At 35.2% G+C, this 27,537-nt stretch overlaps 1 protein-coding gene and 1 long non-coding RNA gene across 2 annotated transcripts in view; one reads left to right on the top strand and one right to left on the bottom strand.

Annotated features, from left to right (window-relative positions):
• MYO3B (myosin IIIB) overlaps nt 1-27,537 on the top strand; it is a 164,418-nt gene that overhangs the window by 38,021 nt on the left and 98,860 nt on the right. Inside the window, exons 7-8 of the mRNA XM_042822356.1 lie at nt 2,368-2,433; nt 14,792-14,947. Coding sequence (XP_042678290.1) covers nt 2,368-2,433; nt 14,792-14,947 — 222 coding nt within the window. The remainder of the gene's footprint in view (nt 1-2,367; nt 2,434-14,791; nt 14,948-27,537) is intronic.
• On the bottom strand, nt 5,701-9,852 carry LOC122162213. The gene is made up of 3 exons (XR_006169443.1): nt 9,765-9,852; nt 9,101-9,164; nt 5,701-5,858 (listed from the first exon to the last, which is right to left on the bottom strand). It is a non-coding gene; the product is annotated as an uncharacterized LOC122162213 (long non-coding RNA).

Raw genomic sequence — 27,537 nt, 5'->3', positions numbered from 1 at the left:
ACTTTTATTTTGGTAGTGTTTTCCTTCAAAGGGTACCAGTATGCTTTACAGATTAGCATTAGGAATTAATTTACTGGACATGTTTGTCAGCCCAATATTTAGTGATTAAGAACAGAGGGGTCTACCGATTCTATGATTTTACACTAAGAGCAACATAGGATCTTCTGTCAACAATACAAAAGCAAAAGCATCAAGCTCAAGAGAACATCTGTAGAGTTACAGAATTCATGATCACATGTACGTGGCCATAACTCACAATTTGGCACAGGACATACTTGACAGCTTCTGAGATAGTGTTCAGTGAATGCTTAGTAACTTGGTGATTCATTGGACATAACGTATTCTGTGTGGTTAGAAACATTACTTCCTTCCTTAGTCATTAACCTGCAAATGAGTAAATACATTTCCTGAATAATATCTGCTCAGTTGGTCTGTTCTTCTGTTCTCCCAAACAATTCCGCTTGTTTCCATCATAACATCTGCAAATCATTTAAGTACCTGTGTTGTTTTTTCTTTTTTTGAAGAAGTTCTTTGTGAGACTATGATAGTGTCTCCAAACACTTGTTAGCACCGTTGTTACCACCAATGGCAAGACTTCAAAAACAGTGTGAATAGGGAAGGCAAAACTACATGCTTTGTGAGCAGTAACTGAGCTTTTGCAAAAGCAAAATATTTTGCAGTGAAATTCAGATATAAATACTGAATAAATATTCAGTAGACAGTATTGGTATCATTCTAAAAAGAAACACATTGTACTTCTAGGCAATACAATAAAAATTTGTACTTATCAGAATACCAATTATCAGATTTGTGTTCCTGTCAGAGTAGTTTTCCTGCAAAATAAACACTGACAACAGACTTGGTGCTATTCTGGCCAAAAGACCCTTCAAGCTGTTTACAGAGGTCATGCATATGGATTGTGTAAGCTGATAAAAAATTTTCATTATATGGAAAGTTTTACCTTTCTTGTATAGAGTTGATTTTTTTTCATTGCACAAAGGCTGCTCTGAAAATGATTCCCACACGTAAATTTGATAAGGGGTATGCATCTCCAACATTCTGAATTTCTTCACTTCACAAAGAAATTTGTGTTCCTTGAGTCTTCTATAAGAAAGCAGAAAAGTAATAACACACTCATCTCGGAAAACGACAGCCCGCAGTGAAATTAGATGACTGCATTTCTTTTGAATAGAGATAGATGAACAAAAACGATGCTACTATGACAAACCCACATGGTATCTTCTTTTCTTAAATTGGTTTCTTTGAGTGTAATTGTTAAATGTAACTACTTTGAATCAGTTTTTGAAAAATTCAAGACCTCTAAGCAGGTCAACACTAATTTATGTTGCATTTATGCTGTTTGCCTTTTTGCATTGTGAGATGTTTCCAAGCAGTGTCTTGCTGTCAGATGCGTCCCTCGTATAAATGAGACAGTTCATGATACAGTCCAGGCTATTAGTGGGTGTTTCTGTTTTTTGAATAGATCATATGTGATCTTTTTGTCACATCGATAATATGTGATCCATGGAACTGAGCCCTCAAATGCAGCAAAAAAGTTAATAAGGATTTATAAAACAAAAGTTTGATTTTTAAGACTTTCAAATAGTCTGCAATACTTACTAAAAGTTAGGTTGCTGAAGAAACCTCTGGGAGGTGATAACACAGTTTGTAATTCATGACCACTTCTTGCTATTGGCTGGTGCACTGAAATTTAGTCCACTTAAGGTGACCTATCGGCCTTACCCTGTATGTTTATGTAATTTAACTGTAATGGTCAGAAAGGAGTCATATGCCGAGTAACATGGAGCCCATCAGAGTTCCAGATAATGCTTGTGGAAGAGACAGTACTGCATTAAATGTCATTTTAAAAATAACATCCATTTTTAATAGCATTTACGGCATGGAGGATTTATCTCCTAAATCATCCAAACTGATGGAAATCTGGATGGAAATCTCACAAAATGTTGACAGCTTGGTATCTCTTATTACAATAACCATTAAAAAACTCATGGTCAGCATCAGTAATCTGGGGTAAAGTGCTTAAGGAGTGTGATGGCTAGGTTAATCTTCCAATCTAAGTTGATCCTTACTGAGTCAGGCTGAATTAAAAGGGAAATACTGCTAAGCATACTATGAGCAATACTCACTGCCAGCTTCAAAGGTATTGACATAAAAGGAGAAGGACATGAAAAGAGAAAAACTGTCAATGAAAAAGCAGCAGCAAGAAAAAATGAAAAGGCATCTGCAGGACATTACGTTTTCCACCTTCTTTTTAGCCCTAGTGGGCACAGTATTATTTTTGTTGAATACATCTGAGAAAATTCTTGTAAACAGTAAGATTCTAAATCCGAAAACTTTGTTTTCCAGAAACCCTCCTCCTACTTTGCTGCATCCTGAAAAATGGTGCAGAGGATTCAACCATTTCATTTCACAGTGAGTATTATTTGATTTAAAATTAGCTTATTCAGAAACTCACTGTTTTTCAGATGTTGAAAGCTATTCAGTTCATTGAAAGTAGTTCCATCTTCTCATGTAATTTGTTTCACAGCTTCTCTAAACTCCTTAGTTAGCTTGCTTCTTGATTTCTTAATAGAGTTGGAGCATGTTTATAAATATAACTGATAACTGATTTCCTTGATGATTTTGCAGAGGAGTTTTGTGTCAAAGAGAAAAAGGGTTAGTGAAAATGGCTGCTGGTCAGTTTAAAATAAGAATTCAAATGACAAGAAAGAAAACAGTTGCCTTTTTTTCCACTTTACTAATATTCAGTAATTTGTATACCTGACATGCATATGAACAGAAGTTGTACAAATAGTCTAAAAAAGTAGTGTACAAATGTTGCACAGGTGCTAAAGATTTTCTGGATGTGATATTATTAAACACTGTGAAGTTTCTACTTCCAGATAACTAAATACTTTGAACACTGCTCACCAATACTGATTTTTCAAGATAGATTTGAATATCTGTATATTTCCATTTTTAATCTGTTGTGTATCAGTGTATATGTAGTCTCTCATGGAGTAGTACAATATCTGTACCTAACAACTGTGTCAGTCAGTTTTGTAATAGTATCTTCCCATTTTAGAATAAGTTAAGAATAGAAAGATTAATGTAACTTTTATGAAGAATTTTTAAAAATATTACAGTTTATAATGCTGATGCTTAAATTGGCCAGGAAGGTTAGGCAAGACATGATGTTTAGCCTGCAGTAAGAAGCAGTTTTTATCATTGCTGCAGTGTGACCCAGGATCTCTTCCAGAGTAAGTAGTAAAAGTACATCACTTTGAAGCAGATTGAATTAAGTTCTGTTTCTCCATTATGCAGGTCATTTTTTACTCATCAGTGTACACTGCAATCTGTGGTGGAATCAGTGGTTAACTAAGAAAGTCACTGTGTTGTGGATGAATTACATTCTGTTACAGAAAACCATTCTTTTTACAGTATTTATGGAACCTATATTTTGGGGAACTCTGGCACCAGTGGGTCTTCCTTTTTAGAAGTCTCATCTGAATCTGAGAACAGGATAAAAAATTAGATTTAACATTTGTTCAGTCCTTCAGTTCAACGTATGTTGTTTGTAACCTTGTCCTTTCAATTTTCGATATCTTGCAATTGTATATTTGTTTTTAATTACTTTTGCTTAATTACTTCCTCTCACTAGCAACATCTGCAAGTCTACAGATCTTGCTTTTAATTTTTTACACTAACATACAATGAAGTAGGGAAGCATACTCATATGCAATCTCTTAACATGAAGAGATGCAGCAATTGTAATACAAACACAAATCTTTTAGCTGTTATGGATAATTGGCTCACTTATGTGTATTAGTTATATATTTGATGATGCTTGCCTTGTGACAGCTTAGTTTATGATAAATTAAAAGCAATGGCTGTATGAATTCCATACTGCCTGTTATCCATATGTTGGTACCTTGTCTGATGTTTCTGTAAGCGCTGTGATGAGTGGTTAGCTTTGGAATAATTTCATTATCTACCTCCTTCCGGATGGCTAATGTCATTTGCATAACAAGCTTATCTGGTTCAAGTTGTGGGCCAGACCTTGTACTGGCAAAAAAACAAGCATTCATCTGTTCCTAAGCATATTTCTGACTTCAGTTCTATTGACACAATAATTTTATCTATGCCAAGATTGCCAAACCTGGTCGTTGTAACGTTCCCCACCCTCACCCCTTCCCCTCTTTGTCACTTCTTGAAATGCCAGAATGTTTTTCACTGTCTGTGAAACTGGATTCTTTTTTTAATTGCGAAAATACAACTCCAGCCAAGTCATATTTGACAGATAAATTTGTATGTGGTATCTACTGAGATACACAGAGCATATTACATAGATTTAAACATGTCAGGAAAGTTCTATTTATCTGTACCAATGTAATAGTCCATGAAGAGCTTGGCTGGTCCACTTATAATGTGAGAAAGAATTATCTGTTTATTTTTAAAGACTTTTCAACAGAGATTACTATTTCTATAAGGCTGAATAAATAACCATATCAATTATTGGAGGATTGGCTCCTACAAGTGGTAGACTTCTACGTATGTTCATTTCTGTGCTCAAAGAAAATACTGCTTTTGAAGAGTACGTTCTGTCTATAACTGTTTGAAAAGTTAATTTTTTGATAGCAACAGCGTACACATTACTGTTCTCTCAAGATTAAAATGTTTACCACCATTTCAGACATAAAGTGGTTCAGAATTCATTCATTAAATAATATAGACTTCATGATAAAATGAACTTTTCAAAAGTCACTAAAATTAGCCTGATTGCCACAAAATAATGTCCTTGGCAGTTTAAATCTTGACTGATCTCTAGGGGTAGATAGAAGAGTTAATATAGTATTGAAGGAGGAGGATACAATAACCTTTATTTACATTACATCACAAAATGGTATCTTAATTAAAATGAGCATTGGTGTCTCCAGAGACAGACATTCTTTTAAATTTATTTAACCAATGATGAGCTATTATGGTTCTTTGAATTAGTATTTCATGAAGTGGAAGGACTTCAAGAATTAAGGAATTCAGGAAGTAGTAAAGTCACAATGTGAAATAACAGGATTTATGGTCATCATTTACCATCAGAAAGCAAAGTTTATTTCAGCAGTGGTATTGTAAATACAATACAAATTTAATTTTCAGTCTCAATATTCTTAATTTTTGCACTCATTTTTAAAAAGCCTTACAAGCTGCATTTCATCTTGTTGAGTTTACATCAGAGTGATTCAATTAAGAAATCATATGGAGTATATAGTTTGTTAGTGCTCTGAGTGCATATCAATTTTTTCACAATCTAAGCAGTTGTTTAGTGATGTTCTGTTTCTACATAAAGACAATTTTACTGTTTCTGTCACTGAGAGCATGATATGTAGTTGACATTATTCACTGATTTCTCAGTATTAGAAAGACTAAGAGGTTTGCAAATGAAAGAAAGATGCAAATTGCTATGTTGTAAGGTTGCCACCAAATCTGTAAATTTTCCATTTTATTTGTGACTATAGTCTTTGAGAATCCATATAAAGATTCATTTGAAATGCTAAATTGTAGCACCTGACAAAAGAACTCCAACAATTTTGGGTACTGCATGAGACATTTTTGTACAGATGAATAGTGATACATAATGGATACAATTATTTTTAGCTTTTTAATGAGCAGTTTTACAAAGAAGTGAGAAATTCGGATGGAAGTTTGAAGCCCAGACTCTGTAAAGAATAGTGCTAGGACCTATGAATGTCATAGCATCTAGATCTTTTTCTCAGTAGATTGGTGAGTTCCTTATCATTAGCAATGAATGATGGTTATTCTCGTTTTCTTTCATTTGTTTGTTCATTGGCTTGCTATTCCCACTGTAAAACAAATAAACAAACAAAAAATAGCCAAGAGTTTACTTGCTTAGGATAGTGTAGAAAGAAAGATATGTATCTGTGCTAGAGTAACAAGTCTATTTGGGGAGCATTAGCAATTTTAGAAATAGTAAGCTACGGAAGAGATTGTAGAATCAAAGACAGCATGTGAAATAGTTGTCTGATGAGATACTTTCCTTACTCCTTTCTTTAAGCTTCTTTGTAACTAAGTGCCAAAATCCTGCTTTAGTAGAAGCTCATTTTTCAACCACTCATCTGTTGTCATTTGCCTATGATTCTGAAAAAATGAACCAGAACAAAACAAACAAAAAAAACAACCCACCACCACCAACTGTTGCCATTTCTTTTTGCCTCTGATTGGTACTTTCTACCATACTTCCTTCTGAAAATGTTTAGAACTTTTAGCCCAAATTTTACCCTAAACTGCTCCAGTTTTCTTCATGACTGATTCCAGTGAGGAACAAAAGTAGAATATGTCTGTGTTAATTTTGAAGTAGTTTGTTTTTTGAGGTAAATTTATCCCTTCTAGTTAAAATAGTCTTGTTGTCAAGGAAAGAGTTTCAAATATGTTTAAGACAATCTACGTTTGTTTGGAATGTGTTTTTGATGGTATGAAAGGCAAAGGTGTGGAAACATGATAAGCAGTAAGAATTTGACTTGCAAAAAAAACCCACAAAACAAATAATAGCCCTCAGTTTGTCTGATAATAGTTCCTTCACACTGGACTAATTAAGCAGCAGGAGAATAGTAAAGCTTCATTCCTCTCAGCTGTACTTGCATAATGAAGAAAAATGCTTAATTCCTAGTTTTTTCCTGGAAAAAAAGGATGTCTTGCTCAAAGGCATCCAGTACTCAGAAGCAGAGCTGAGCATGGAGTACTCCAATGTACTGATAGATGAAGGCAAGCTTCAGGGAGAAAAGATATGTCAGCTGTCATCTTGTGGGCCATGGCATCCAGATCAGGTCTGGCACATGGGAGTGGTAAAAATGTTGCTGTTGACCCCCAACAAGTAGAACTAATCTGGTCTCATCGACCCAGGTGGTTGCTAGCTAGCTTGTGTGGAGGCACATCAGTGTGGCCACAATTCGAATTTCCACTTTTGGAGAAGAGGGCATCAAATGGTCAGTTTAACGGTGTGTAAGAGAGAAGATGTTTCTCAACTCCTCTATGACTGATGTGGTAGTGTATCTATGATTGCTTTTTCAGTGGCTGTCCTTGTTTATTGGAAAACGGGCAAGACTACACTGAATGCTTTGCCTCTGTTCTTTTCTTCTTTCTGCTATTATAGGGGATGTAACAGAAATATGCTGTCAGCACCTAGAGTATGCTTTCCGTATCTTCTAGCTTCTATATGCTACATCTGCCTCAAATCAGCTGCATGCTGTCATTACAAAAGGAGATTCGACCTAAGGGAGAATGTTTGATACAAAATGCACTGTTTGTAATAAAAAAGCTTCAATTGTAAGAGCTTTTTGTGTTCCCAAGTATGCAAAGGCAGGCCAAAGAAATAGAGTAGATTTATTCCTGGTAAAAGGCTAGAAAAACCCTGATTTCACTGTACAGTAAATAAATGCATTTGAACATTTTTTTATATGCTTGCTAGAATTGTTCTTATGGAATTTCAGGTGTTTCTAATAAAGCTACAACTTGAGCAAAATTTGACCCATTACAAGAACTGAGGGAGGTGCCACTGCATGATTTCCCATTTTTTCTTCCGAGCCACCTATATGAGCCAGAACAAAATGCCATGTTTACTCAGCCCAAAGGAGGCTGGGAAACCTGTTGTTATAGTTGAATCTGTAGAACAGAGAGAAATCTATTTGCTACACCTGATTTTACAATTTCAAAGTTGAGCGAACCTTTCATAGGTTTGAAGTGTGTGTTCTAAATTACAGTCTATGGTGCTGCATGTTAAAAATGAAATGGAAAGAAGATTTGTTTAGAAAACAGGTGCTGGTGACATTTCAGTATTAAGTGTTGGTCTCATTGCTAGGCAAGATTAGTTATTTATGACATTTGCTACCAAAAAGCAGATCAATAAAGATATAAACATGTTCTGAGCATCAGAATTTATGTTATGCATGTGGTAATTGACTACTTTGTCATAAATTCAGTCTTTCATCCTAGCAGCAAAGGAAGAACAAAATCCTTGTTATTTATCATAGTATGCTCATTCAAGACAGGAGATCTGTTTAGCTTACAACATATCCTCAGAGCCAGCATTCCGTTTTTCCAGAGAGGCAGCTATATATAGTTCTGAGGATAAGGTTGTTTTTTATCTTGTCTGTCCTGCTGAATTAGGACCAAAACCAGAAATGCTGTTGGCAGAGCTGTCACAGGTTTTTAGATCATTTTTTGCAAACGAGTGACCTGCAGCAGTGGGGGGTGGGCAGACCCATTCCTAGGAGGCTTTAGGGCAGCAGGCGCATCCCTTCATCACTCAGAATGTAATACAGGCAATGGCTGCTCTCCTCCACCTCTCTCCTGCATGTGACTGATTCGTGTCTGCTACAGCTGCATATGGTACACAGATAGGAGGTGCAGTAAGTGTGCTGGATAGAAGCAGAGCATTTTAGTCAAAAAACAACCAGGGTGCTACTGGCTTGATCTCAAAAGTTCTTGCGCAATGAAGATGATAATTATTTTCTTTAGAGATGCTGAGGTTTTGAGTTCTCTTCTTTTGTTTCCTTTCCTAGAAAGGATTAAGCGTGTCTAAGGAGACTGATTTTGAATATAATGCACCATCATAGCAATGAGTACATGCTACAGTATCCCCAAATGCTCATTTTTATGACAGTAAATAGCTTTGGACATTGAAAGTCTGTACAAATAAAACATTTGATAAACAGTACTGCAGAATGAGGTCTGTTGTGTACACAGATAAGAGCATGTTTAATCACACCAACATGCCATTGTTTAATTTTACGTGAGCAGCGTTGTTCAGACATAACATAACATAAATGTCTATACATTTTCTCTAGGAGGGAGGCTGCATTATAACAGGTAGCAAAACCGAACACATCAGTAAATCCTCAGAAATAATATGACCTATTTGAACAGTAATTTAATAGCAGTCAGCAATCAATGCAGTGGTAGTAGTAATCCTCAAATAATTGTCATTTTTTCTGCTTAAATATTCAGTACTTATTCTAGATACGCAAGCTCTGTTGATAGCTTTGTCTTGTTTTACTCTATCCATGAGAGTTCATGGAGAAACTTTTACCTGCAATCACTTCTGGTCATTTCCTCTACCGACTCAGCTCTGAGTTAGCTGTCCAACTTCTGTCCTGTGAAAAGCTCATGTTAGTAATTTTCCCTTCAACTAAAATTCATTTTCTAAACGTTCTTTTCAAAACAGTTCAACTGAACCTGTTTTATTATGAACTTAATTAAGAAGTCCCATAGTATGAAGGGAATCAGTATGTATTGGCACCATGTTTGTCTTCCATGCACAGTGTAAGACGCATTTGCTGTCCTTTTATGGTGCAAAGGCAAAGAAATACATATCTTTAACATAGAGGGTAAAAGTGGTTCACTGAATAAAACTCCTTTCCTGCATGTTGCTATCAGTAACAGAGAAGTTACTGTCAAGAAAAAATATCCCTCTCCAGCCCATCTTCTGAAATTTGGCACTGCGGTGATTAGACAATATCTTTTAAAGGATAGAAAAAAAATTGTTCTTCACTTTGTATTCACTGAGGATAGATATCACACAAGGAGCAACTTTAAAAACAATATATTTTTTTCTTAAAACAAGAAATTAACAGCCAAAAAAAAAAAAAAATTCTGCAGGGAAGAAAGTGAAAATTTCTGCCTCTTTATCTCTCACGTAAGTTGCTTGGTTTGAAACATCTCTAGGACAGTGAAAAGACTGGAAGGTTTCTTACTCAGTGTCTGCTTGTCTGGTTTTCTAGGCAGGAGTGCAACCCAATTTGGGCTATCTTCTGGATTTCATTAATCTTGCACTGTGGAACAGCCTTCTAATGGGAAAATACGGGAAAGGAAAAAATAAAATCTTAGAACCTAACAACCTTCTTTTTCCCATATAGAGAAAGGGTCATAAAAATATGACCTAATTCATTCAGCTTTTTCCTTTGGGAAATCTCTTCTTTACATTTCCAGCTAATCCATCTTTTCCTTTGGGGAAACCTGGTAACTATTTTATCTGTATTTGGTAGGAGAGGATCTCAGCACCTCAGGAAGATCTGAAGTCCTATTCAAGACCTTTGAAAGCTTCCTCATTGATAGGCATCAAAGAGAGCAGCAGGTACTTGTGCAAGAAGTGAAGCATTAAGAAGGCAGGGAAGAGTGACAGAGAGCTGTGTGAGGAGCACATGAATGGTGGGAGGAGTGTGGCAGAGGGACAGGCCAGAAGAGTGGCAAAGAGAAGCGTGTCAAACCAGTTGCTGAACAGATTGGAGACTTTTTCTCTTTTGCCCAGAGGCTGTGTGTTCCCTGCCTAATACAAATATGATACATAGTAATCATTTCTTCCAAGTAACATATTCATCTTCTGTGCACACTGATGATAAACAGTGACTAGATGTCTCGCTGGCTCTTTGGCTCACGAGACAAAACAAGTGTCAGCAACCCACTGCTAGCAATTGAGAAATCTTCAGAAAATGTAGCATTTTTAAAATGTAAAAATTGAAGGAAGCAATATGCTAGAGAACAGTTATAAAGTATCAGAGCTATAAGAATTGTAGCTTCTTGTGTTCTTTATGAAGAAAATATTTGAGGCCAAATAAATCATAATGTATCTGATCGAAAAAAAAAATTTTAAAAAACCCTTCTGCTGCTGCTGTACTACTGCTTTTGCTGCAGTAATGAATGACATTAGTAATTGTTTTCTGTTTCTAAGCACACAGGAGATTTAGACTGCCACTGCATTTCTTAAGAAATCTATTTCTTTCCATTTATTCATTAGTAAATATTAGCTCATGAATGCTGATAAAATTGCTCCCCTTTCAGTCATCTGATTTTCTACTTGCAAAACGGCAATTTACATTGTTGAGATATAGCAATTCCAACAATGTTATCATCCAAGTGCAAGCAGCTAGTGAATTTTTAGAGGTTGTTTCAGACAGGCCTGCATGTATGGGAGTCTGCTTTTATCAGTTGCTAATAAATGCTTCATCTTTGCCTGTAATTGTGGCAGAATGAAAATGGTGCTTAGGAGCCTGGATGCGAGATTGCAGCAAATGGCTGCAACCTATGTTTAATGTAGTGACACTAATGAATTCTGAAAATTAATTTTCAGCTAAGAAAGCATGATGGAAGATACTAGAATTTCACATTAGGTAATGAATTAGCTTTTATCAGGACCAACACCATGTACAGTGTTTGTTTCCTTTTCAATCTCTCTGTACTAGCACTGCATGTTATTTTAGATCCAAAAAATTGCAAACCACATCTGATCATATTTTCATCATACCTTATGTGAAACTCATGTTGCAATACATTTTCTATTCAATTTGCTCCATGTGAGGCAGTCTTACCCTGTATGTTTTATATTGCATAATCTCCATGGCCCAAATAAATTGACTTAAACTGCCGGTGCACCACATTTTTTTTTGTTTTATATATAATTGCAATGTGTTTGATGTTGGACAGCTAGCTTAGGCACTTTCAAAATTGGTCTTAAATGAATTCATCAAGCTCAGATGAATACCTGAAGATATTACAGTTTTTCCTCCTTTCCTCAGATGCAAATCCTTCAGTGATGTTATTTCTTAATATTTACACGTACAATGCACACTGAGACTTTGTTTGGTCATTCTGAATAATAACATTTTCTGGTAAGTGACATTATAAAAGCTGCTCAGTTACTGTACTCTTCCTCTAAAATGTTTATAATGTTAGATTTCGAAGTTGCATATTACTTCTTGATTTATTTTTTCTGTACTTTATGAGGAATATGTTTGTTGATTGGATGTACTGATTAGTTATGACAACTGCACCCATGTACCCATGTGATTAATTTTTTCACATAGTTCTGTTTCAGGCATGTAGGAAGTGCTGTAATAAGTCACCATCATGAAGGATTTAACATCATAATGATCAATATGCTATCCTCCATTAATGTTTTCTGTAGTAGATTGTTTCCAGTGTAGATGATCTCTTATGGAATACATGCAGTCAGCCTGATTTTCCCTTTTTCACCAGCTCATAAGTGTGGCCCAAAAATAGATGTTAGTTAGTAGCTCTTTGTTTTGTTGTAGCATCCCAATGATCATCAGAGAGGGCCTACTTTTTCTTATAAAGGCACAAGCTTTGCACACTCTGAGCTTAGAATGGAGACTTTGATCCCACAATCACAGGGATCTGTCTTTTGTGCTGCTAGCTTAGTCATCTTATAAATTGTTGAAGTTTCACTTGTGTTTCAAGTGAATTCTTAAGTGGCCACAAATTGCAAAAATATTCTGCTACCAAAAAATAAAAGCTTCATATAGATGAAAAAATACATAAAAAAATATTTGCACAAGACAGAGGCATGGCAAGAATATGCAACAGAAGCCAAGGTAATCAATCCCTCAAGTAGTCTTCAAGATGTTCTCACTGACGGAACTTATCTGTAATCATTAAAAATGTGTGCCAGACTCAGAGAGCTAGGATTTTAGGCACACAATGCAGAAGCTAAGAATTTATTTCCCTAAAGCGTTTCCCTTTCTCTCAAAATACTTCTATGTATGCAGTATCTTGGATGTTTGGATGTTTCATCTCCTTCTATATGGAAAAAATTCTCTCTTGCAACCTCTGGATCTTGTCCATAGGGTATCTTTGGAGGTGCATTGGACCAGAGCTCAGAGCAGAACTTACTGTAATAACTGCATAGTGCAGGGTAGAAGATTTTTATATTAGCATTTCTTGTAAATACAAAGTGGAACCATGTAATTTCGTAAGATTTCATTTAATCTCACATATTGTTACTATCTAAAAAGTAACTTCAGCCATGTCTTCCCCTGAATTCAATTATATTACTATAATATTTCAGATGTAATCAAATGAAACAGGAGTGTTTATATATTAGCAATATAGCATACATGATGTGAATTTCTAGATGCTGTTAGTAAAAATCAAGAGCCTGTGAGCTTTTCAGATTGACGTATGCATGTCAAACACTTGCCATTAAGTAATGATTTTTATATAGTTTTGCATTTTCTTTTCTTCTGCCTATCCGATTAATGGTATCTCCCTTTTCAGATGCTTTTTTCATTTTTCACAGAAAGCACATAAATATAACCAGGTTTGGCATGGACTGTATTGTCTGTGTGGGTGTACTGACAAAAAAACATGGATAACAGCAGGAAAGGAGTGTGTGGTGAGGAAGTCTGAACCTGTTAAAGGCCAATGATGGATCTTTCTTCATGGGAGGACAGGAGTTGTATTTATAGCCTTGTACTCTGAAGGAAGGAGATAACACAGGTTTTGTTGGTTGTCTTTCTATCAGGATGCCTTAGTTCTGTCTGACAGCAAAACCCACCAAAGCAGTTAAACTGGCAGCAGATTTTAGAGACTGTCTTTTCTGGACTACATGTAGCAAGAAGAGACTGAGAAAATGTTTTTCAGGAAACCAAAATATTAAAGTTTTATCAGATGACATTTCAGGATCATTTTCAGACCTGACTTAGACTTCAGTAAAGTATTTGAGGTGAGGCTAAATTGTTATTCATTTTCTGATGTATTTGATAATATTTAGAATCAATTAATGTGCATGTATTAGATTTTTTTTTTTTAATAATTTCATTGATGCTTCTAGACTATCAGTTGTTCTAAAAGGTATTAAAGTTTCATTGAATTTGGGGGTGAAAAGATAATGTTTATTTGTTATACTTGCCCCTGATAAGGAAGTACTTCAGATGTGACACTTAATGATAGCAAATATGAAATGTAATTTTGAAGTGTATAATATGAATGCATCTCATCAATTAAACTCATCTTGGACTAGATTCACTGAAATGATAGCTGTTGTGTCAGACATGCATATGGAATTGCAGGTTTTCTTTTTCACATTCTCAATTACTAAAAATGTTTTTTTATGTAACCGAGATAAACAGAATGTAACTTTAATATAAAGAATTAAAGGGTACTTTAAAGCAGTCTGATCATTTTTCTGTTTGGACTGTATTATTTAAACTTTACTGTACAGAAGAGAATTCTAGTTTAATTATGGTATCCTCAGTTTTAAATCTTTATTATAGAAATTAACGTTACACTTTATGCTAATCTAATAAGATACTGCTCTCTACTACTTGATCACCTGTTTCTATCACAGACTGAACTTTGGTATCCTGACTAGCATTTAAATCTGACACTCATTTCTGTTCCATTCTGAATTATGAGGGTTTGCAGAATTTTCTATGATTCTTCCACTAACAACTTAGCATCACAGTACAGCAGCTCTGTCTGAAATATTTATTTTAGCACAGAATAAAGCTTATAATGAATTGTTTGAACTATTGATGTATTGGAAGTTTCACTTTAGATTTTATTAGGCTATGTCCTGAAGTTCTTGGTCAAAACTCTCACTGGAGAGTAGGTAGAAAATTAAATTGAATGAAATATTGTCTATTCATCTTTGGTTATGTTTGGTGTCTATTAACTGTACAGTAATTACAATGTCAACTTTTCATAGTAAGCTAGTTACAGTTTTCCAAAAAAAAGACTGAAATAATCTAAGATTCATAAATTTTATAAGTAATATAGTTGCAGGTTGAATTTACTTCATCAAGTATTAATGTCAGCTTTATTCCAATGTAGAAGAAAATTTTCTTTGCATACCCAGGAACTCTGCATACCAAGGAATTTGTGGAAAAAACAAACATTGCAGTAACAACCATGTGAAGTAAGCCAACTCAAACCGTGCTGTAATGAAATAACATGGTTGCATGAGACCACTATTTCTCTGTTGCAGGTGTCTTATCAAAGATTTCGAGAAACGTCCTACAGTTACCCACCTTTTGGAGCACCCCTTTATTAAACAAGTGCATGGTAAAGATATGTCTCTGCAAAAACAGTTGGCTGAGCTTATCCAAGAACAGCAGCAACTGGGCTCTGTAGCAAAAACAAGGTACTGTAGAACACATATGCAACAGCCTTCCTTCCCAAACAGACGTTTACTGTTTCAAATGATCATATTAATGCATTGACTAGTACTATCATTAGCAATAGGTGAGGCATGCCATGTGAATGCAAGAAATATTCTTTCATATTGCTAGATCTTAAAGCAACAAATTAAACTAAAAATACAAACTCTTTTTCACTTTCTTTCTCCTCCTGAACTCTTATTTTATACACATTTGCTCCTGACTTAATCTCAGAAACGCTAGAAATTCCAAAATGTTCTGGTCTATGGAAGTCTTTTTATCTTTTGGCATGAAGAAACTTGTATTTTGGTACAGATTCTTTAGAAATACAGCGGTGAACAATGAAGTTGCTGTTAGAAAAGGTGAAGAATGGATTTCCTTTTGATTAGAGACTAATGCTAAGTAGGTTATTCAGTACTTATAATATTGTTTTGTTTGTAGTTTCATAATAACTGCTATTTTTTATTCAGTCTAGCAATTAATTTAACTACGTTAAAAAACAATGAATATGACTTTGTTTGTTTTTACTTTTGTGGCTGATAATGTATGTCTTAGTTTAGTTGTTGTCCAGAGGGTGGCAGGATTTCACTGTCTTAAAAAAAGAATTAAATGCAAATGAGCACACCTTCCCAAGCTCAGCAATCATTCTGTAATATGAAATTTGTCTACCATGAGATAAGCTCTAGCTTATTATTATAAACAAACACATACTAATGTTGATGGAGAATATTAAATGTCATGACTCACAAGTCATAAACATGTATATACTTATATGTGATTAGACTTTGTAGCTTAAATGCTAAAAGCACAAACAAAAATGTGCAAGTTAAAATAATAGAGTAGCTGTAAGTACAGTTTCAAGGTGAAGCTGACTTCCGTTCCTCCTCTCCCTCAAAAAAGCGTATCAGAGATTATGTAAGGGTGCTACGCCAGCATCCATTGTATGTTCCTGCCGTGTCCTTCCCCTCGAGTAGGCCTTCCTCATGTAACACCTTACAGATCAGATTGCTTACAGCTGTGGCTTGGATGGCACAGAAGGTTTTGGAGTTTTCCCAGCTGCTAACCGAATAAAAGATACAGTATGTAAATGATCCTTGTACTATACTATAATACTGTAATTTTCATTTCAACAAATTGCTCTGGTATCTGGCTGCACAATGTAGGATGAGACAGAGTCAAGATCAAGCCAGCATTTATTTCCTCAAGTCTGTCCATAAACTAGTCATGTAGCTCACAGACAACTTATTTCTCATCACTAAGAAAGTGAGAATTTCACCTTTATGAGCTCTGTTATAGTGTCTCCTCTACTCTTAAACGCTACTCTCAGCATACTTTGTCCCCACCATGTTCTTTCCTGGTCTTTTGTTTTGCTTTTCACTGTGCCTCTGAATTACTCTGAGTACTAAGAGGCAGATGCAAGATCAGGTTGCTAGAGAAATCTTTTACCTTTACTTTGAAGCCAATATATTGTAGAACTATAATTAAAGAATCACAGTATTCAACTTAGCCTTCCTTTGGCTGAAAAGTCCCAGCTCTCTTAGTCTTCCTTAATAGTAGAAAATAGAATGTCTTTCTGATTTTTTTGGATCACTGTAACTTTATACTACAGCTCCATTACTAGCTCCTTAGTTTTTTTCTTAAGCACTGGCCCACTTTGATCAAGACAGAGAGTGAGGACAAAAATTTAGTATGCTCCAGCATTGAAATATACAACATATTGTTCTGAATGATAAAGAACTGATTTCCCACTATTTGTGACTTGATCAAACTGGGGCAAAATTTAGTAAGACTGGAAAAGCATATCCATGTAAAAGACCAAGTCTGTGTTCTGTTTTGCAGAATCTTATGGCATTTCCAATGGTAAAAATCTATCTTTTTTTTCTGTATTCTAAGGAGCAATTTAGTAAATACAGAATAAATTTTAAATAATTAGGATTTTGAATACTAGAAGCATCTGAAATCTTTTTCTTCTGTTAACAAATGTTGGACTTCTGTAATGCTACCTGCCTTGCTGCTGAATGTTCCTGTTGTAAATCCCTACACACAACTGCAGGTCCAAAAATAGCTGTTTTATACTCTCAGAAGTAGGAAAGTTCTAAATTTTAAGTGGGTACTTGCTACCAGCCAGTTAATGTTGGACTATAAACAAAAGATTATTACAAGAGAATCAATCACCATCTAATTATAATATTCCCCAGAGGCATATGCACAGTCATCTCATAATCTCTGTAATAGAAAGATTTATCTTCTAGGAAAAATAGTAGCAGTGAAAAGCCTTAAAAATTCTGTAATGCCTTTATAAAATAATTTTCAATGCGGAACCTGACATGGAGAAGAACACATGACCAGGTGGTGCTTTAAAAAAGTTTACTGGCAATCATTTTTGGTGATCTCTAGAAGTGATCTGAGTGTATAATCACCACTTCAAAATAAAAAGGCCATTTAAAACCCAGGCTGAGTAAAACCTTTCTATTATACCACTGGGTATATGTGCATGCTCTTTGTCTGTTTATTGGTGTACACGTGACAGGTTGAGTAAAATGTGCATTAATTCCCTGGTGCTGAGAGATAAAGAAAAGTAGATGCCTTTTTTAGATACACAGCAACACTATAGATCAGTTACTTAAAAGATGAGTTAAAGAATATTTTCTTTCATTTATACAGCCATAGATCTCACAAAGTGCATGCTGAAAATTTCCAGAAACTAGAAAATCATCAGGATGCTGATGTTAACAGCACTTCTACTGTGAGGGAAGTCAGGGGGTCAGCAGTGATGACAACTGATCAGGAGGTGCCTGGGTTTCGTTTCACATAAAAGTCTTCCAACATCAGAGCACTCTATATCTTTTGATGCTTTACTGACTCAGCAGTTGTGGTGCTTTTAAAAATTTATTTATAGGATTCTCTTTCCAGTTGAACCATCCCAGTTATGTCTATTTTGGGACATCACTTAAGATCATTGTGCAGAGAGCAAGACTGAAGATTAGAAATTTAGTATTACTGATATAGAGATAATGAAGGACTATGCTTGACTATAATTCGTGATATTTTTCCACAATCTGTGAAGGAGATGGGGGCAGTGATATTGAGGGAAAAAATACCAATGAGTACTAGATGAAATCAGGAGAATGAAAATGAAGCTTATGATGTGGTTAGACCAGATGTGCCGAGCTGATTTAACAGCTCCTTACCACTGACAGGAGTGGTTCCCCTCATATTTTGTCTTTGACTTATTTCTTCAACTTCACTTTCTGCTGGTCAGTACCACTCCTTGCCTAATCTGGGCTCTGGTATTCACATAATTCTTTGGTGAGTCTCTCTGGTTTGGAGTAGTAAACATGCAGAAAATGTCACTTGCATTATTGATCTGCTAGTATATGGAGCTGGTTAAGCTTGGGAAGGGGAGGTGGCTCATGGCAGGTACAAAAGGGACCAAATCTTTCAGTTAAATTGGTGCAATCCACCTTTTCTAACCACACCATTATCAGTGAGGAGAAGGTTTGAGCGCATAGGGAATATAATCACTTTTCCCTTGCCAAATGATATTCATGTTCAGGCTGTTTAAGTGGGAGTTACTTTTGTGGTGTTGCCACGCTGTGTGCAAAGGTGTGGTTGCAGTAAGCGTGCAACCGGGTCTAATCTGGGCATCCAGTTGGCTTACTAGCTTTGACACATTTATTCTTAATTATATTAATAGAAGTATAATAATTCATTTGAATTTTTTCACAACACACTTCTAGAGACAAATAGCCCCTAAAAGCACTTCTAAGAATTTTATTATTAACTATTTGAAACAATATTTGCGTAAGGGTCTAAGTTGGCACCTAAACACAAGATGTAGTTAATGCAGTGAAAGGAGGTACAAAGGCATTTCTAATCCACTTTCCAGCTCCCAGACAAGTCTGGACAGGTTTATTTCCCAATCCACAGTACACTGGCATCAGAGTGCTGGTATGATATTTTAGTCTGAGCTCTGAGTGATTATACTTACAAGGAAGCTTTAGGATGTATTGAGTGCATCATAGATCTGTGTTAGTCTCATTTGAATCTCTCCTCTCATAGACTTGCTCATTTTGGCCTGGAACATCCTCTAAGGGTGGTAGTTTATGTTAAAGAGGCAATTCCGTCTGCTCTAAGGAAACCTTTATCAGCACTGTGAATTTACTTCCCATTGCCATAATGACACTGTCCCCAAAGATCTATTCTGAAATGCGTTAGGGCTCAGGTCATTGTCAAGTCCTACTTTCCAGTAGCCGTTGGGCTTGTCTGATGTCTTAGGGAGTTGACTGAGTTCACAAAATGATCAGAGAAAGCTAACCTGGCAAAAGCAAAGAAAATCAGGACTGCTTTTCTTCTGTTCTGCTGAGCCTGTTTGGCTCACTGAGGGTTTGTAGAAGGGATGAAGCTGGAGCAAGAGAGCAAGGAAAACTACAGCACTCAGAAAGGGGAGTTGGCAAAAATTCTTTGGCAAAGAGCTTTAGATCGTAGCTCACATTTCTCAAGTGTTCTAAAGATTTGATGGAGAAATGTGAGGAGCTGTTCTAGCAGTTCACTGCTACTAAAAAGAGAAGAACTGACTTCTTCCATTTTACTGCAGCTTCAGGAACAACCTCCTGATGCTCTTTTCATTTCAGCTCCAAAGGTTGTCAAAACCTCCTGGATCAGAGCTTCTAAAGTAGAACGAAAAATTAAGCCAGCAGAAACACACAGATGATTTTCTACTCTGTTAGTGACTGCAGAGAGGGGTTCCTCAGCTAATTTAGTTGAAATAAAAAAGGGATTATCTCAGGTGACCAGAAATAAGGGATAAGAGAGGTAGAAAGAAGCTGTCACCATTCAGCAGAATTGTCTGGCATGACTTCTGGAGTCACAGACTAAAACTTCTCAATTCAGTTTCTTTCATACTTAATTTATAACTTCATTGAGCACAGAATAGTTAATCTTAAATTTGGCACAGGTCTTCATACATTAGAACTTGAGGGTCTCTCTGCTGAGGACAGAATAGCCTGCTAAATGTATGCTTTTGTTGCCATCGTCAGATTTTTTTTTCTGATAAAATGTTTTGCCATCTCTTTGCCATTAGGTAACTTTCTAGAGAGTTTCACACTCTATTTTGTTTAGGTGGGAAATTAATAATTAAAAGAAATTATGTTAGTGTAAGGTATATCTTTTTAAAATAAAAAAGAGCACTGACATTTGCTCCTGCTGTTAATGAAAAAGATTTTTTGAAACATTTCCACCACCTATATTTTCCCCAGAACTATTCTTATTGGTAAGATGCAGATATGTCCTGTTTCTGTGAAAGCAGGCACTGTATTTCAGAAAAGTAAGGATAGGCTTCTTCCACTCATATAATGAGCCTTTTTTTTTTATGGTTAACATCTTTTAGGCTGAAAATATTTAGTTTTGCCATCATCTTTGGCCCAGCTGAAATTTCAGTAGCAGTGCTCCAATTTGCAATGCGTCTTTCTAATACTCTCAGGAGGGAAAGTTGTGATGGTCCTGCGTCACATCTTCATAACCCTTTTATAAATGAAGTCAGTGTGTTTGTTTTGACCAGTTTCTAACAATACTTGATCATCAGAGCTAATTAATATAGTATGAAAATGATCTAGCAATTATATGTTATATTGTTAATTAATATAGTAATGAAAGTAATATTCTTTTCATTGTATAGAAGTGCCACAGAAGCAGATACATTAAATTTTATTTTTAGAAGTAAATCCAGTGTTACATAGTCAATTCTATTTTATGAGTTTCTCAATTCCTAAAAAGTGAAGAGGTTAGTATATCAGAACATTGCTTCATATATAATTTCCTCCAGCAAGGTGGAAATTTTCTTTCCTGTTTTGTTCTGACATGAAATACAATTGCTTTTTAAAGCATGGATTTTGATTTCCTGCACATTTTGGGAGCCAGAGCATTCTTAATGCCATCAATATATAGTTGTATTTTGGAAGGAAGCATTTCTTAAAATCACAGGAGGTGATGTCAGATTTTTGCCTGTTTGTTTTTTTGTTTGTTTGTTTGTTTTCTTGTTTTCTTTTCCTGAACTTACATGAATACTGTGAAATGCTTTCATGTTATTCAGTGTCCTCATGTGCATAATAACATTGCAAGCGCAAGAGATATGATTGGTTCCCTAAGTCTTGTACCTCATATAGCAGTAAATTGAGTTACAGTAAGGTGTGCATAACAGAATTTGCAAACCTTGGTCAAGAGTCATAATCAGAGTTATAAAAAAAAAGTTTGAGATATGGTAACAATAAATAAGGATTAATAAAGTCTTTGTGATTAATTCTGATTAATTCTCTTCTATCAAAGTAGAGAAGCGTACGCAAGTGCATGCGTATCTTGTTGCGTTCTAAGGATAGGCTTTTCAAGACAGAGGTCATGTAACTACGTATTAGGAAAATATCAAGAATGTTTAGGCACTCACTGAATTATTGTCATGCTATAGGATTGAAATAATTCTTTTATTCCTCATTCTCTTTCTAAGTTACTGGGTAATGTCTGTTCCGTCATTTTCTTTCCATATATCCCTGCTTTTCCGTTTATGAAATGGCAGTAGATAACTTTACTTCACGTGTTATTCCTATAAAAATAAATAATAGTTTATCTGAGACAAGAGCTTTATCTTTGACTTGTTATATGAAGCACTACCATAGCTTTGGTCGCTGTAAACCTATCAACAAAGAGAAACCTGCATAACACTTGAAGCTCTAATTGTTTTGTCCTGACATTCCTTTTGCCCCAGCATGGGAAGACTCTAAGCAAATATACATTAGATTATAAGTATTGTTAATTGTTAATCAGCAGTAAACATTTGCTCTGTGTAGATTGTATTTTTGTTAAACAGTATTTTGATGTGTTATATAATCCGTTAAGAGAGACAGTAAGAGAGAACTACTCACTTTCCAGATGTCTTTCAGACTTTTGAACTCATTTGTTAGGATCAGTTGCCTTTTTGATACATAGCACAAGCAATTCTAGCAGATGGGCTGATTGCCAGCCTGCTGAAAGAGGTAGCCAGAAGGGGTTTAGTCTGTTTCCTGGTATTCCTAAATGTTAAATGACTCCTTGTGCTAACTACATTGGCAAAATGCACTGCAAAAAATGGACTTGTTTTCTGGAGTTTATTTCTAAACACAGTAAAATATTATCCTTTATCTTTTTGTGCTTCTCAGGATTTAATCCAAACCTAATAAAGCTGGCAACTGGTTCAGTATTTAAAAATGTGGAAGAATAAATTTTAACATTTCAGAGGCCTTTCAAGTAAGGGTGTGTAAAACATTCCGTAAGTAGTGTTTTAAAATATCATAGAAGTTGCAATGAAAGCGTTTAAAAGGGAAACTTAGTACATATTAAGATGATAAAATCTTGAATCCTGTAGAAAGACCTTTCTAAAAAAGTACATGTAAACATTCCATTTTATTCCATTGTAAATATAAATTCCAAATGAAATATAAATTCAAATTTTAAATTTTAAATATTTTAGTGACTCATGAGTAGAAGTAGTGGAAAACTGGAAAATTTTTAACATTTAACTGAATGTTTGAAAAATACTGACCATCAGCAAAAGGAGATGAGATGAATGGAAATGGTCTGTATTTTTTCTTTGCATTTACAACCATTAAGAAGTTACTGATTTACAAACAATCTTAAAGCTCACAGATCCATGCAGTGCAGCAATCACATGAAAATCTAAAAAAGCAAACTACCAACAGTTTGTGAAATGGAAGAATTCAAATGTAACCATAGCTGTCTTAAATGCCTTTTGACTTTGGTAGAGAAAGAGAACATCAGGAAGGAAAACACATGATTAGAAGCTTAGAATTACAAGCAGAGAGGAAGGATATTTACATACATATTTAGAATACATTCTAAAAGTTTTCCTGTTCTTATAAGCCATCTTTCAAAATGTTAGCAACTGTTATTATTGAAAACATGGAGGCCTTAAAATGAGGTAACAGATCTTTGGAGGATTGATTGTAGGATTTTTCATTGTAGGCTATGAATATTATATTATGATTGATAATATTTTTAGAATAGGTGCAAATTGTCTCTTTTGTTCTTTAGGGAGAGTTAATATGGAACAGCTATACAAAATAGCAGATAAATTTATAATAATTTTAAGTTAAGAAATATACCTAATTATTACCTTCATTTTGTTATCCCTCTTTACCAAATGCCATGGAGCTGAAGCTGAGCAAAGCCGTAGTCTTTTGTATTTCCACAAGTGATTAATAACTCCTGGCCTGAAATTCCTATAAGTGATTTTATGTTTGAAATTTAATAGTGATGAAGTATCAAATGGTTTTGGTAATATGGTTTAATATGGCCACTTTCCAATTATCAGCAGCTTTGAAGGCCAGCTCCAGACATGGCTTTCTCTTCTTTCAGACGTTTTTCTTCAGTGTGGGTAGCTTATGTTCCTCTATAAACAAGCTCTTTATAGAAGCAAGCAAGAAGAGGTCTTCTACTAATCTCTTGTTTCCATTTTTTAAATAATGAAAGAATTTCACTGTTGAGGTAGATAAGGTCTTTTTTAACAAGTATACTGTAGACAATAAAGAGTTCACTATCCTAGGTCGTGTTGGGTCAGTGGGTCACTGTTATATGGAACAGACAACCACAGATCCTCGCCTTTTAAAGGAGATGCAAAAATATGTACATCAGGAAGGATCAAACTTAAAGAAAGGCCTGAAAAAAAGGAAGTGAAATGGCAAAAAATGAGGGGGAAGTTGGGGCCGGAAGGACCTCACGTAAGAAAGCTAAAGGTATAGTTGTCTGGGAAAGGCATGTAGGTTTCAGGATACTTTGTTACATATTAGAGGATGTGACTGGTGGTTTAGCAGCTTCACCAGCTGGTTTGCAGCAGCAGTCCATCCAAGGAAGTAAAAATAGTTATTTAGCTTCTCTGCCAGTTCACATTTAGGCTTGAAAGCAATTAATTGCAAGGGACTCAATTGCATTCAGTCAGTCATTTCTTTTGGACTTGGAAAAAACAAGAGAAACAGGACCAGAAATAGTCCTCTGATTGTAAAATGCTGTACACACAGGATTTAATGTGGCAAATGCAATACTTCAAGCCTTCATCTGTATGAATATCAGATGACTGAGTTGAAAACTTTGGGAAAAAAAAAAAAAGTCAAAGCAGTCATGGTCCTCAAAAGCAGTCCTTGATCTGTCTACAAAATACAACTATTTTTTTTTCTGGAGTTTACACTGGATGTTTGTTATAGCTACAGCATTTATACTGAGTAACTAAGGCTATGTCAGTCTTTCTATTCTGACCTGAGTTTGGCAACTTACTCCAGGCTGAAACTTATTGTACAGGAGCAAGATTTATTCTTTGCAATGTACTAGGAATAGGCTGTGTTTCTCTATGTGACAACAGCACATTCACCACTGTGTTTTGGTACTCATTGTATTGAGGGTTTTGTTTTTTTTACATATCAGTTTGGGTGTGACTCATTTTAAAATCAGCAATAATATAAAGAAGAGCTAGTATAGAAACAGTTTTTAAAGATAAATCCTAGGAAAACAGTAAACAAATATTCAACAGCAAAAAGATGCAAAATAAAAGCCCTGTTAGAAAAGAATGTTAGGGGTAGAGAGGGAAGAGCTTGGAACTGCGAAATTTGCCAAGGAACACTAACATTCATGATCTAGTCTAATTTCTTTCCCAGGCTGGACCCGCCAGTGAAGTGATTTTTCAATTTAGAAGCATCTGTAGTCCATCTTGTTTTTCCTTCCCCACCGTCAGCTTGATTGCAGGGTATTAGCATATAGTTACGTACAGTGCACTTCTGTTATTACAACTGACATCTAGTAGGAGTAGCACTATTTCCTGCTTGCTCCTCCTCCAAATGCTGAGAAAACTCTCTCCTTTCTAGCTCTTCTTTCCTGATAAGAAGGCCAAGGGAAAATGCTTAGGATGGAAACTTTTTCAAGTGCTCATCACTAGAATTCTGGAATAAATTCCTATACTTTACAATAGCCCTTTTTGTCACTTTTGCAATGAAGAGAATGCATCCTACAAGATATGACTCAGAACATTCCTGGAACGTAACACCTTCAGTTCTCTTTTTACTTAAAATTTGCCCATGGCAGAGGGATTGTAACTAGATGATTTTAAGGTCCCTTCTGACCTAAGCTATTCTATGATTCTAAGAGTAATTGAAAAAAGGCTGATCTTTTGTATTACTGAAGAAAAAAATACCCCAAAGCTACAATCATTTCCCCACTTAAAGTGTTTCTTTCTGCTTTCTAAGAAATAATTGTTTCAAAATACTTTAACAGCCTCTGATGTACAATTGTGAAAAGAATAAAAGTTTACTGTCTGTATTCCTCCTTTTCACTCTGTCAATGTATCAGTGGGTGTATAGGGTCAGTAGAAAACTGATGAGGCCAGCAGGAGGTTTGAAGCTAATGTGATGCTATATTCCTAAAATCCTCTTCCTAATCATGCTCTTAGGAAAATGAGTTAAGCATAAAGTGTGTGCACAAGTGTATCTGTTTTACATATTTGACTAGGCTTGTTTCCTTAATTATTTATTTACATAGAATAAAACAACAACAACAAAAAAAAAACAGCAAAAAAACAAACAACAACAAAAACAACACCTTTCTAATAGGAGAATTGATTTGTTTATCACTTAAGAAGAACAAACAGCAGTAGTTTAATTCACAATCAGATAACAGATTAGTTTGCAAAGCCACTGTGCAATTAGAGATGCTTAGGTTTAAATGCATCCCTCCTCCCTACATCTCTACACCTCTGATAGAGAAATCCATACTTGCAACTTGTTGCAATTTAATATTGTGATTACGAACACAAGCAACTGTTAAAATATTTCCTTCATTCTTGGACTGACAGTTACTCCCGTCTCTGAATAGTTTGCATTACTAACAACAGAATTTTTCTGAGTTGCAAAATAAGAGGCTGAATTCTTTTTTAAAATTGAAACAACAATTAGAAAAGCAGTAGTATGTTAGGCCACTTGCATACAGTCCTACTTGCTTGAGGTTCTAGCTTCTCAGCAACGTGTAATGTTTTTGAATGTAAGTAAGCAACTAACAGCAATCTGAAGATGGAAGAATTAACTGAATGGAACCTTGAACAAATTCACACTACCTTCACTGCCCACTGGAAATAATAACCACTGTATTTTATTATTTTTTTTAATAGATCCTTTATGTTCTTCTTCCTTCATTTCTTCATATGTACATCAAGGAGACAACCATTTCTATTTGGAAATGTAGGGTGTAAAATATAAGTGGGGCTGTTAGCAACACTTGTATTTTATTTTTTAGCTGACAAAACAGCATGCATTGTTTTATTTAATTAAAATTCAAGTAAACTATTATAGAATACTTATCCAGAACTCATGGAGTAACTGAAAGAAAATAAAAAAACATGAATAAAAATTGGCATAAATAATGAGGATCTTTAAGTATAGTTCACAATTATTAGTAAATACATTACCCTTTTCACATTCCTATTTCTTAGATACTTTCCAAGCAATAACTCCTCTGTACATGATGCTATAATAGCTCTCGGCTATGAAAACAATCTATTTACTGAATGAAATCTAAGTTCAAATGTAGAAATGCACATAAAAGAACAAGTGCTCATTTTTTAAACAATTCCATGAAGATAAGATTAAAGAAAAAAAAGACTTGCTGCATCTTCATCTTAACTTTCAACATTACAGATAAAGAGTATTTTCTGCCACATCACAGTATCGTTCTGTTATTCTTTGATCTAATATTTAGCATTGTTTCTGGATGTATGATCATGTGATTCCTACTTTCTACGTGGCAACTAATGTAGAAACAATCTGTCAGGACTGTCATTGAGGATCAATGCTAAATGTTACTCAGCAGGATGCAGACTGTATCTCGGTGGGTGTCCTCCTACTTATGCTTTGATTAAGTTTGTTGTAAAGAAAAGCCTACTTGCACTTACAGCACTCATATTTCACCTCCTCCATGGAAAACATATTACAACCTCTTGATTTGTACATGTCTCAACAATACAGACACTTTAGAAACTTATACGCAGCATTTTCGAAGATTCCTTCAGTATAATCTGATTATAAAGGGGTTATGTGACAGTTTGTCTCTGCTACTTATTGTGTGGCTTAAATCTCTGAGGACAAGCTGACTGCACATCCACACAATTTAGAATGTGATGGCAGCTGTGGTTCAAAACTGTTCTGGAACAGTTCTAGGGTCTTCTGGGGAAGCACCTTGTTGTACACCAAGGTATGGGAGGATTTTATTCTACTTATTACTTCTTATAACTTCATTAGATAGTAAAACTACAGGCTGGCTACATAGGATAAAGATTTAATTAAACAGAGTGGTGATTTATTAACTTAAAGCAAGAAGGAAAATGACATTTTTAAAATACTTTTCTGCATGAATGTGAAGTAATAAGTCTACAAATAGATCTTCATCTGTGAGCATTGATAAATAGATCAGGGTTGTATATACTGAGTGAAAAAAAGAGGGATATTACATTGCACAGCAAGCTGACATATTGCATTTATGAAAGAATATTTCA

The sequence above is a fragment of the Centrocercus urophasianus genome, unplaced genomic scaffold (genome assembly GCF_019232065.1).
Source record: "Centrocercus urophasianus isolate 14NV4802_14NV808 unplaced genomic scaffold, USGS_Curo_1.0 seq_20, whole genome shotgun sequence".
Taxonomy (NCBI): domain Eukaryota; kingdom Metazoa; phylum Chordata; class Aves; order Galliformes; family Phasianidae; genus Centrocercus; species Centrocercus urophasianus.
The sequence above is the reverse complement of the archived record's forward strand: the minus strand, read 5'-3'. Positions and strand labels throughout refer to the sequence as shown.